At 44.7% G+C, this 12,191-nt stretch overlaps 2 protein-coding genes across 3 annotated transcripts; both read left to right on the plus strand.

Moving 5' to 3' along the window:
* Positions 1 to 5,012: 5,012 nt before the first annotated feature.
* On the plus strand, positions 5,013 to 7,189 carry LOC115383424 (lys-63-specific deubiquitinase BRCC36). The gene has a single exon (XM_030085604.1). The coding sequence runs from the start codon at positions 5,103 to 5,105 to the stop codon at positions 5,883 to 5,885; it is 783 nt and encodes a 260-aa protein (XP_029941464.1). The 5' UTR covers positions 5,013 to 5,102; the 3' UTR covers positions 5,886 to 7,189.
* Positions 7,190 to 7,631: 442 nt separating this feature from the next.
* LOC115383113 (radial spoke head protein 3 homolog B-like) lies at positions 7,632 to 10,646 on the plus strand. Of its 2 annotated transcripts, none has more exons than XM_030085170.1 (8): positions 7,632 to 7,819; positions 8,237 to 8,321; positions 8,404 to 8,545; positions 8,615 to 8,760; positions 9,266 to 9,469; positions 9,621 to 9,783; positions 10,108 to 10,194; positions 10,304 to 10,646. In XM_030085170.1, exons 1-8 carry the CDS (start codon positions 7,710 to 7,712, stop codon positions 10,381 to 10,383), a joined length of 1,017 nt encoding a protein of 338 aa, XP_029941030.1. In that variant the 5' UTR covers positions 7,632 to 7,709; the 3' UTR covers positions 10,384 to 10,646. The 2 variants fall into 2 exon arrangements, with proteins under 2 accessions (XP_029941030.1, XP_029941031.1); XM_030085171.1 differs by having other exon boundaries at positions 8,240 to 8,321.
* Positions 10,647 to 12,191: the final 1,545 nt, after the last annotated feature.

A 12,191-nucleotide genomic window follows, 5' to 3' on the forward strand; every position in this document is an offset into this window, starting at 1 on the left:
AGAAAAAAATAACTCTCCGACGGTCGAACACGGCAGCATTAGCAGCGTTAGCACCGCGGCACGAAGCGCTCCCGGCCAAACTTTTTTTTCTGCAGTAAACACTGATAAGCTGCAGACTGGAGCCATAGAGCCGCAAAAACGTTGAAATGTTCAACAAATCCATTCTTCATTGCAGATGCAACAGATGCAGGTTTTTCCCACAGCTTGGATTCCACCAGGCACGCTCCGCTCTGACGTAACTGAATGCAGCAGCGTGCCACAGGGGTCCTTTCTTGAGCGGCAGCTTTAGCTGCCCGCACATGTGCCTGATCAAAAATTGCGTCATTTTATACAATGGATAAAAAATCGGCTTTTTAAAAGAAAATATGGCCGATGGAGAAAAATGTCCAAATATCGGCCTAATATATCGGCCGGCCGATAAATCGGTCGACCTCTACTTCTGGTATTCGCTGAGTTAAGTGTTGAATGAACAAAATCTGTCGTTTGGAAGTCTCTCCGGTACGTCTGGTATTCGCTGAGTTAAGTGCTGAGTGAACAGAATCTGGCTGGTCTCAGCTGCAGACAATAGATTTCTGAATGTGCCTTGAAGTCTGTGATGTCATCATATGTCGCCTGCCTTTCAGCTGGTTGCTTAGTAGGGGTGTAACGATAACCGATTTTGGATCAGTTATCTTTTTGTAACAAAAGATCCGAGTGGATCGGACCACGGAGCCGAGATCGGTTCAGATACATTAAGAACGGTCCAATGGCCCGGATTTATGCCCGTGCATCGGTTTTTTTAAATTCAAGTACATGTTGTGCCCAGTATGCATACATAAACGCTGCCTCGGGTGCAAAACGGCGTGTCACGTCGCCGCCATGTTACTGTTTTATCTCTGATCTGAAAAGACCCTGATTGTGACTTTGGAACCTGAACGCCTCACAGCTGAGCGACCGTCACCTGCTGCAGCCAAGAGCAACACGATGATCACTGAACAACAAGATGCAGATAAAACAACAACAGAACAGTAAACAGCCACGCTAAACCCAAAAATTAAACCTACCAGAATAATGTTTCCCTCGTTCTCTCCAAGCCGCCGCTACGCAGCTCACATACTTCCTCTCAGAACTGAACTGTCCGTCAACAACACCTTTACCGTTCTGTCTCGAGTTTAAATCTTCTTTCCACCGTCTCAGAAGTTGAGATGCGTCCCGTCGACTGATGTTGAAGCATGAAGGAATCGTTCAAATCCAGCTAGTTCGTCGGTGGCTAACAGCTAAGCTAACCTCTGACTGCAACGTTTCGCAGCAGGACGCTTTTACGAAGTGTCCCTGAACGCAGCACAGTGCTGCACAGCGCCGCAGGTCGTTTGCTGAATCAGAGGGTTTCAGGTGTTTCTCAGGTAATGAAGGCGGTTTAGGAGGAGCTGGATACTGACAGGTTAATCGATGGTGTTACTGCCTCTGTGAAGCAGGTGTCTCAGATTCTTAAAATCATCTGGTGGACCAGATATGATTGTTGGCGGGCCACTTTTTATTTATATTTGTTATTATTTAATTTATTTATATTTATATATTTTTATTTATTTATATAAATTATATTTATTTTATTTTGGAATATTTTTTTATCTATTTTTTTTATACCTTAGTTTGTTTCATTGGGATTGTTTTTTAAGTACAGGCAGAGTTTGAAGTTGTTGAAATTACTGTAGTTGTTGAAGTCTGTTTTGGTTTATTCTGAATCCAAAAAAATAAACAAAAGCTGTTTTGAAGTTTAATTTCTGTTTTTCTCTCTGAGTTACAGAGTGCCTGAGAGTTCCATTAAATTGTCAATTTGTATCGAATCGGATCGAATCAAATCACTAAATATTTTTTATGAATCGCCCTTGAATCGAATCGTAGCCTGTGAATCGAGATCGAATCGAACCGTTTTGTGGGTCAAAGATTCACACCCCTATTGCTTAGCAACTGTTGCCATGGAGTCAACAGCCCAACCAGGAGAACCTCCCTCTGTGGAGAGCACAGCAGCACCTGGAGAACGGAATATTATGATACACTTAAATGTATTAAAAGTTAAACCTTTTAATGCTCACAATAAATTTTGTGCATTACATTTTACATTCCCCAAACGTTAAAATGCTGTTAATGGATCTGAAATAGAGGGCAAAACAGATTTTCAAAACAGAACAAATCTTTGAAATAGTTTCTGAAACAGATCAGAAGCCACAATATGAAAGACAAAAACAAAACAAAAAACAAAAATCTATCGGGTTGAGAAATCTCTGTATTGTAATTTACACAATGCTTCTCCAGAGTCAAATACACTCTTTATCTTCAAAGTTTTCACTCGATTTATGGACATGATCTGCAATTTAAATAAAGTTTCTAGTAAAGTTTAAATAAAAACAGTCTATTTTTCCAGTCATATGTTTTGTCATTTTAGTTTTCTTAAAAGCAAAGTGGAAATCTCGTCTCGTCTCCTGAGCTGAGTGTCTCGTCACAGCCCTACTACTGATTATTGATAATCCTGCTCAGCTGTTTCATCAAATGTTCTTTTGAAATTAGATTTCTTGGTCAAATTAAACAGCTTGGGACACGCTTTAACCCTCCAGCTAATGTTCCATGATCACTCACGAGAAGCCGCCATTCAGCTTTTCAAACTGTCTGAGAAGTCAAACCAAGACGGAGTAACATGTTGAGTAGGGTTTATTCTTCTGTTAGAGGACAGTGAGAAGAGCTTCTCAGCTGGAATCACTTTCATTTTCATCATTCATTCATCTTTTAGGGGAAGCTTGGGGGTTTAAACTGAGGGCTGACACAGTTCCCAGGTGTCCCCCTCAGAAGTCCTGATCCTGGTGGCAGACAACTGGCCACATCTGATGGAGAGATGCTGACGACTCCGGTCTGATGGTTCATTTAATGTCAAGTAAACCTGCACTGACTGAGAGACTCGGGCTTTCAAGATGCTCCTTCATTTCCACGTGTGGTGAAAATCCAATCCAGGGCTGAAACAGTAAAGGCTGCCATGATGAAGCTAAAAACTAGTTTAAACCTGAGAGAACTCAGTCAATAAAGTCGATTAAATACTGTTTGAGATGGACAGAATGAAGCTGTGGTTCAAAATGGAGTATTTAAAAGCGAAAACACTAATACTGCTTAAAAACAATTCATTCATAATTGCCAGTTAGATTACTGTAATGCCTTGCTCTCTGGTTAACCTGGCAAAAGCCATCTTGACATGTGAAGCAACAAATTGCTTCACATGTCATTTTTCTCGTGGTGTGTGAACAAACTCCGCGAGAATTCAGCTTGCCAGCAAGGTCTTCTGGTCTTCCTTGAAAAAATATTTCAAACCTACAATTATTACAAAACTCAGCCGCTGTGCTGATGAGGACCAGGGGGCGGGGCCACATTACACCGGTTCTACAGTCGCTGCATTGGCTCCCTGTCCACTTCAGCATGGATTTTAAAGTTCTCTTATTAGTTTTTAAATGTCTTAACGGCCTTGCGCCTTCTTATCTAGCTGATCTGTTCTGACCGTATTGTCCCTCTCGGGCCCTGAGGTCCTCTGGCAGTGGCTTACTGTGTGTTCCTAAAACCAGAACCAAGACCCACGGTGAGGCGGCTTTGAGCCACTCCAGCCCCGCCTGTGGAACAGCCTGCTGGAGAACCTCAGGACCGCAGACACTGTTGATATTTTTAAAATGAGGTTAAAAACACACCTTCATAACCAGGCTTTTAACTGATCTTTTATAGTCCTCTGATTCCCATCATCATTTCTGTAATTTTATTCTATTTTATTATGAACTTTTATGTTATATTACTTTTTTATTTTAAAATCTTATCTTACTTATTTTATTATTAACTCTGCCATATCCTTTTCAGGCTTTAGCTGTTTAACTCCAGTGCAGGAGCCCCAGTAGTCATGACCTTTGACTTCTCCAGTCCAGTAATTAGCTCTCATTGCAATCAGGTGTGTTCCATCTGAGAGAGAGGTAAAACATGCAGGACACTGGGCCTCGAGGACCAGGGTTAAGAAGTCCTGTCTCATAGAATGCTGTCACTCATTTCTGGAAGCCAGTCCTGGTTTCCTCTCAGTAAGTAGAATTCTATTTTTCTAGAGTCAAGATCCCAGTGCTGTGATCATCTGAGACAGTCCATCAAGATTCGTTCTTTATCACCTTCCTTTCTCTGTCTCCTTTCACTTTTAAAAGTTTGTCACGTTTGAAGAAATATTCTGTGCTGCTGTGAAGTATATTGATGTGATAAATAAAATGTCTATGAAAATATCACAAAGTCTGTCATTTATTAATTTTGATGTTGATCAATGATCATCTTTCATCTCTATCTCTCTCTGTCCAGATTTCAGGAGCCATCATATGCTGCAAATTGCTGAGGAGGTGAATCTCATGGTAGAATAAACAGGACGGGGAGGATGGTGGAGCTTTAATTATATTAGATAAACACCAACAAGACAGTGAAGAAGTGCTGTCAGCAGAAAGTTTGTTTTTATTCACAGGCTTCATAATCTGTCCATCAGGCACTGGTGGGCCAGTCACGGCTCTCAATGCCCTTTTTTGTCCCAGTCCAGCCCTGATGGAGTGGAATTCATTCCTGAAGTCACCAAAGAATGTAATGAAGCAGGGCTTTCTACCTGGAAATTTGCTTGTATGAACATGAAATCAAGCCACAATAAGAAGGACATTGATGGGCACACTGGAAATGTTACACAAACCCTTCACCAAGAAACCAAGCCGTTCATTCCTCCAAAATAAAACAAAAGATCATTGATTTTAACGTGGGTCAGACAGCAAAACCTTTCTCAGAACACTTTAACAACTGGACAATACCAAAATAAAAAGTTATTTCAGGAGAGTTGTACAGAAACTACAAAGTAGAGAAATCTTTCATTTAAATCTATTTTGACTGTGAACTTTAGTTGTGATTTTTTACAATGTGCAACACTAATCAGCTTCCGGGTGAATAATGCGCGCCCATAGACGGAAGCGGAACCTTTCCTCTGCGGAAGCGGAACCTTTGTGTGTCGCGCCTCGGAATGCGGAGGTGCGTTTGTTTTGATCCGGACGGAGAATCGGTTTGACAGAAGGCTGAGGTTCGCGGCCATGGCAGTGAGCGCCGTCCACCTGGAGTCGGACGCCTTCCTGGTGTGCATGAACCACGCGCTGAGCACGGAGAAGGAGGAGGTGATGGGGCTGTGCATCGGGGAGGTGGAGGTCTCGCGCATCGTCCACATCCACTCCGTCATCATCCTCCGCCGCTCGGACAAGAGGAAGGACCGGGTGGAGATCTCCCCGGAGCAGCTGTCCGCGGCCTCCACGGAGGCGGAGCGGCTGGCGGACACCACCGGCCGCCCGATGCGCGTGGTGGGCTGGTACCACTCCCACCCGCACATCACCGTGTGGCCGTCGCACGTCGACGTGCGCACGCAGGCCATGTACCAGATGCTGGACCAGTGCTTCGTGGGCCTCATCTTCTCCTGCTTCATCGAGGACAAGAACACGAAGACGGGCCGCGTGCTGTACACCTGCTTCCAGTCCGTGCAGGCGCAGAAGGGCTCCGAGTACGAGCGCGTGGAGATCCCGGTCCACGTCGTCCCCCGCGACGCCATCGGCAAGGTGTGCCTGGAGTCCGCCGTGGAGCTGCCGCGGATCCTGTGCCAGGAGGAGCAGGACACCTACCGCAAGATCCACAGCCTGGCGCACCTGGACCCGGTCACCAAGATCCACAACGGCTCGGTCTTCACCAAGAACCTGTGCAGCCAGATGTCGGCGGTGAGCGGCCCGCTGCTGCAGTGGCTGGAGGACCGGCTGGAGCAGAACCGGCAGAGCATCGTGGACCTGCAGCGGGAGAAGGAGAGGCTGGAGCGGGAGCTGGCCGCTCTGTGAGTCCGCTGCAGGGCTCCTCTGGAGGACCGGCCGGGGGAGGACCAGCAGGACCAGCGGGACGTCGTGGACCTGTAGCTGGACCACATTCTGCCTCTGCCTTCTGTTGATCTCTTTGTACAAACTGAATGTGAACTGTGAAATCCAGAGCTGGAAATCCAGATTAAAACCTTGATTCACTGAATGGAGTTCACTTTTTTCCAGATCTCGTTTAAAGACCTTCAGGACCAGCCTGACTTTCACACTCTTCTCCTCAAAGTGCATTTCCACTCTGAGAAAATTCACAATCTGGCCTTAATCTTCAAACGGGAGTTATTTTGGTGATGATTAGAGGGTAATTTACACGTGTTTCACTGCTCTCAACTTTAAGACAGAGGGAATGATTTCAAATGAACTGTACAGTTTGTGCTGTTGTCACAGTGATTCTGACTCCTCTGAGTCTGTGAAGCTTTCAGGCCTCAGATCATAACAGATGTGCTGGAGGTGGATTTCCTCATGTTTAATCAGCTCAGCAGCCCTCAAGAACTAATGTTTTGTTTTATGGACTGAGCTGAGGTGGAATAATCTGATTTAAACAGAAATACAAACATGTTTAGAGCTGAATGTAAAATAAATGTGAATAAAACACTTTCAGTTGAAAATACAGCAGAGCTCAACTTCAAACATAACGTGTTGGACTCTTCTAAATGAAGTAGATTTGTGTCCGCATAGCTGAACAAAAAGATGAGTATAACCATTGCTCTGTTTTATTGCAGGATATTTTTGGATTAGATGAGAAACCTTGATGAGTCCCACAAGTGAGAATTTGCAGTTTTCAGAGGAAAGACAGAGACAGAGCTGTTCTGACTTCAGGGAGGCCTGATGAGCCACCCTGGTGGTGGTTGGGAGTAAAGTTACTGTAAGTATTTTTGACCTCCTGAGGCTGGAGATGAAGACTTGATATCAGAGGTTTGGATCCCACAGCCGACAGGCCACCACAGTCGGTCCCTGAACATGACCCTTGACCCCCATCAGTGAGGACTGCAGGATGTGGCTGCCTTTTAATATTTATTGAAACTAACTGAACATTTGCCAAAGTATGTCACGCTACATCCTGCAACATAACACAATATTACAGCGGTGCCAGGGGAAGAAAATGAAAATGAACACTCCATTTCATCAAAGTAGTTGTATTCCACACACACGCTCAGCGTCTGTTCCTGCTTCTCATTTTTGCAGGCATTAATCGATTTAAAGTTGAGTTAAAACTCCCTGAAAAACACAGAAAAGAAGAGATTCATGGTTTATAGATGTATATTTATGAATGTAAAACTTTACTACAATAAATAGATTCATAACGGACTTTTCCTTTATCTCCTCTGTTAAAGAAACAAAATAAATAAATAAATAAATAAATAAATAAAAAAGCTCAAATAACACATTTGCATGAAGTTTTATACATACGTCCACAGTTTGATAGTGGATCTCGATGCCAGAAAAGATGTAACGAACAGAATGAACAATATTTCTCTTATTCTGTACATTTTCATAAAATGCTTTATCAGGTACATTTTAAGCAAAAAACTCTTTACTGAGCTGTATTTTTATGGAGAGAATTCCATGAAGTGATAATATATGGTTTTGTGATAAACTACCTTTTCACCCTTTGTGTTGTTTTTTTAACAAAATATTAATAATCATTCCTTTATTTCCGCTTCCGGTTGTGTGACGTGACGGAGGGTTACTTCCTGGATACCGTTGCTACAACATTAGTCGCCGCGTCCTCGTTTCTCGCTCGGCGCCGCCGGTTTCGTCGTTCTTCAGTCGGATCAGTGAACTGAGAGAATCATGGCTTTTGCTCCGCACCACCGCCGAGACGGAGGCGGACTGTACAGCTTCTCCAGCCGGCCCAGAGCGGTGGAGAGCCGGCCGCGCTACCGGGAGCCTCCGGCCGCACGGTGAGTCTGACCGGGGGCCATGGCCACCGGGGGGGGGCTCAGTAAACTCAGTAAACTGAATATAAATGTATCCTGGATCAAATATGCTTGTGAGGTACTGTTTGATTACTTGTGCATTGGTTGTCAAACTGTGGGGCGGGGGCCACCAGAGGGCTCCAGGAGGAACATTAAGATCAGGGGATGTCTTCTAAAAACTCTCACAGGTTAATTTTACAAAAACAAACGTTCTTATGACTGAACTGGCTCTTTTTTTATTGTCAGTTCAGTAAACAGAAGCAGTGGTTGTTAGGATTATATTATAATGTGAAGGAGATGAGGAGAAGGTGTGACAGAAGCAGAATAATTCATATTTTCCACTGGAGACCAGCAGAGGCCAGAGTCTCCTGAGTGAAGTGATCAGCCTCACTGTCTTGACAGCAGCATGCAGCGTGCTCATGGGAACATCATGTACGACCGGCGTGTGGTCAGAGGGAATACCTACGGCCGACACGTCCTGCCTCCGGTGAGTGAGATCCTCGTTCTGTAGCTTCGTCTGCGTCGGCCGGCCTCGCCTCTCAGTGTTCTTTGCGGTGTGCTCGTGCCAGACGGGTCGGCCGGACCCCGCCGAGACCCGGAGGCAGCCGGCCGTCCGGCAGAGGAGCCCGGCTCAGAGAGCAGCCAGGGAGCAGTTGAGAGGCAGCAGCCCTGAAGCCCTGCTGGGCAGAAAACACGTGCACATGCAGACAGGTGCTCACAGCAACGGCGGAGCGGCTCTGGCCCGCGGGCCTCGTCCTAACGCTTGTCTCCGTGTCTCAGAGCGGTACCTGGAGGAGCTGAGCGAGGTCCTTGTGTCTGAGAACGCGGAGTGTCAGACTGACGCTTTCCTGGACAGACCGGCGTCTCCGCTCTTCGTCCCCGCCAAATCCGGCAAAGACGTGGCGACTCAGATCGAGGAGGGAGACGTAGGCTGCGCTGATTTCATTCCACACTTCACTGATCAGACACTCTCAGAGCCTCTGACCCCGGAGGGTTGTTGAGGGACTTTCTGACGTGTGTGACTTTTTAGAATTAGTTTGAATAAACACAATTATTCATAACTTGACTGTAAAGTTAAAGAAGGTTAAAATCACTCATATTTATTCATCAGAAGTTGAAAATGAAGCCTTGTTGGCACATCTGCACTGTTTGGTAGGATTATCCTGCCGTCCTGCAGTATGGTTCAGTAGAAAAACACACTGGATGTGACAAGAACAGGCTGTAGTGAGTTAATAAAGTCCTGATTAATTCTGCATTCATGTGAAACATTTATAAAATGTGTAAAACTCTTATTGGAGCAATACAAGCAGGAAAAGTGTGGCTCAACACTGGTTGTAAAATACTCATCATGTGCTGCACTTACACAGAATTTCCCCCCAGACATCAAGAAAACACTGGATGAATGTATGATTGCTGCGTTTTGCTCTGCAGCTGTTTGACTTCGACGTGGAGGTGCAGCCCGTCCTGGAGGTCTTGGTGGGGAAGGTCATGGAGCAGTCTCTGCTGGAGGTGATGGAGGAGGAGGAGCTGGCCAGTCTGAAGGCCCAGCAGAGGACCTTCGAAGAGCTGCGAAACAGCCGACTGGCGGAGGTGCAGCGGCTGCAGGAGCAGGAGAGACGCCACAGCCAGGAGAGAGTACGTGGCTACAGAAGACCCTCTGATGATCCAGCGCTCAGACGTCAGACCTCCTCAGTTCCAGCTTCGCTTCAGACCGGACTGAACGCCGCAGATTAAGTGATTTACAGGACTGTGGTTTTAAGCCACCGTGTGTTTCTTCTGACTTCAGGAACGTAGGATAGCCCAGCAGAAAGAAGTGCTGAGGAAAGAAAAGGAGACGGCGGAGAAGATCGCTGCTCGGGCGATCACCCAGCAGTACCTGGCCGGCCTGCAGCCCGCGGTCTTCAGCTCCCTCAGAGGTCACGGCTTCTTCTACGACCCCGTGGAGAGAGGTCAGCTTCAGGACAACTTCAGTACAGATACAGACTCTCCTCAGTCAGTCCCAGACAGACTTTATCAATCACAGCATGTGCCAGTGTGGCGGCCATCTTGGATGAGGACATGCTGCTTCACCAGTGCTTTGCTGGAGGAAAAAAAAATTCAGAATTTGCTGAATTTTCTTGGAAAAATACTGTATTAAGGCTGGTTATGGGTGCAACTAAAACTTGTTTTTAGAGTTATATTTCTCTTCATCTGTAATGTGCAGCAACAATATATTTGTTTCCCAGCTCTGGTTTTGTGCTCAAGATGTCATCAGTTATGCTTCTGATTTGCAGATGTTGAGACTAATTTCTTGCCGTGGCTCATGGCTGAGGTGAACGACACTCTGAGGAAGAGATCTACAGCGAGGCAGACGCTGGACAGTGAGTGATTACTGCCGTTTGACACGTTCAGAGGATGTCGAGTAGCTTCTGCTTCATAAACTCCTCTGGTGGAAGTTCATCATGACCGACCCGTCCTGTCCTGTTTCAGATCTCATACAAGACGTCTGCAGGAAAAGAGTGGAGGCCTTCATGGAGCTGGAGGCACAGCAACACACAGACGACACATAAACACTCCAAAATGATGACAACTTTAGCTTTAGTGTGTATTGTATGGGAACGCATCAGTGTGTGGACGTGAGGCATGAAGCTGGTTTTGTTTTTTTAAACGGACCATCTCTGAGCTGAAAGAAAAACCACGTGATTGTAATAAATTTAACTCACAAAGCAAAAGAAGAAACAAATTGGACACATGACTCATGATTATTTCGACTAAGTTTCCAAAAAAGTGAAATATTTCAACGCATTAACAGTTCTGATGACTCTGGAAACAGTGAGATGATGAAACAGTCCGCTCATCACATTAAGAATGAGCTGATGTCTTGGGAAAAGCTCTCAGATTCTGGGTTTATTAATTGAGAATCGTTGCATTTGTTTTGAGTCAAATGAAATTTTCAGTAGCATCCCACTTTTTTTTAGGAGTTGGACTTTTACTTTTTGTTCATCTTTTTTGTTGATATATCCCAAAAATAGCTAAATGGAAAGTGAAGTACATCAATGAAAACTGAAAGAGCTTCTTCATTTGGAAAGTGAAGCAGAAACTGAACTTATCAGAATCACATTCAGATAAAACATTAATTGTTGGAGAGAAAAGCAAAAGTGAAAGGAACATAAAGCCGGGGTGTGGTGGACGGAAGCAGCAGAACCAGGCCTGCTGCCAGAGACATTATGAACAGAGCAGGCTGAATGTTCACTGGAAACAGCCAGTATTGAAAACAACCAGCTCTGAACAGCAGGAACAGGAAAGGAATGAATTGGAGGGATTGTATTTTTCAAATGAGGACATTACTTATTTTTATTCATTCATTTATTTATTTAATCATTTTTGTAATCACTTGTATATAGTTCGTAGTTTATATTCTCACATATACATCTGTTAATAAAGTATTAGTAATCATAATTTAGAAGAAAAACAAAGCGTGTGTTGAGAATGCGACGTGCCAGGCCGAATAAAACACACTCTCTGAATTTGTGGCAGAATGTCAGGAAGATGTTCTGACTGGGAGTAAATGAGTTCAGTTTTCTGAGTGGGTGCATCGTCCGGTGGCTCTTCCTGGAGATGCCCTCGATGTCGGAGGAGCGCCTCGGCCGGGTGTAAAAACAGTGCCCAGGTATTTGTATTCCTCTACAGTCTGGACTGGTGAACCGTGGATCATTTGTTGACGTTCGGCTCCAGGCGGGAAGCATCACACCATCTACAAACTGCTGCGGAGCAGGTCTGTGGTGCAGGAGGGAGCCTTCTTAAATCACTATATGAGGCTTTTCTGCCACTTGAGCAGCCCCACAGTGTTTAATCACATCAGTCTAATCACATTCACCCATTCACTCACACATTCACACACCAGTGGAGCCAGCTGCCATGCACGGAGCTCAGTTCATCCTCTAGGAGCAGTTCGGGGTTCAGCATCTTGCTCAAGGACACTTTGACATGTGGACAGGTGGGGAATAAAACTTGCAACATTCTGACTAAGAGACCATCCACTGTCCCAACCAAACCACAGAGAACAAAAACAACCCCCCCCCAAAAAAAAAAAGAGAGACAGAAAGTAAAAAGCTACTTTACAATGTTAAAAACTAATTTTGATTCATTAGTTTTTCAAAATAGCTCCAAGTATAAAAAAGAACCCACAGAAACAGTAACAATAATATAATGAGCAAAACAGGTAAAACTGGAAAATCAAAAAAAAAAAAATTAAAAAAAAAGGAAAAAAAAATCAGTTTTTAAAAATCCGGTCGATTGTGAAGCAGTCTTGAAGACAGAAATGTGAAAAAGTGGTGAAGTAGTGTTAAATTTGCTAAATTGTATAATAAGTTGGAAA

The sequence above is a fragment of the Salarias fasciatus genome (genome assembly GCF_902148845.1).
Source record: "Salarias fasciatus chromosome 7 unlocalized genomic scaffold, fSalaFa1.1 super_scaffold_4, whole genome shotgun sequence".
In the NCBI taxonomy this organism is placed as follows: Eukaryota; Metazoa; Chordata; class Actinopteri; order Blenniiformes; family Blenniidae; genus Salarias; species Salarias fasciatus.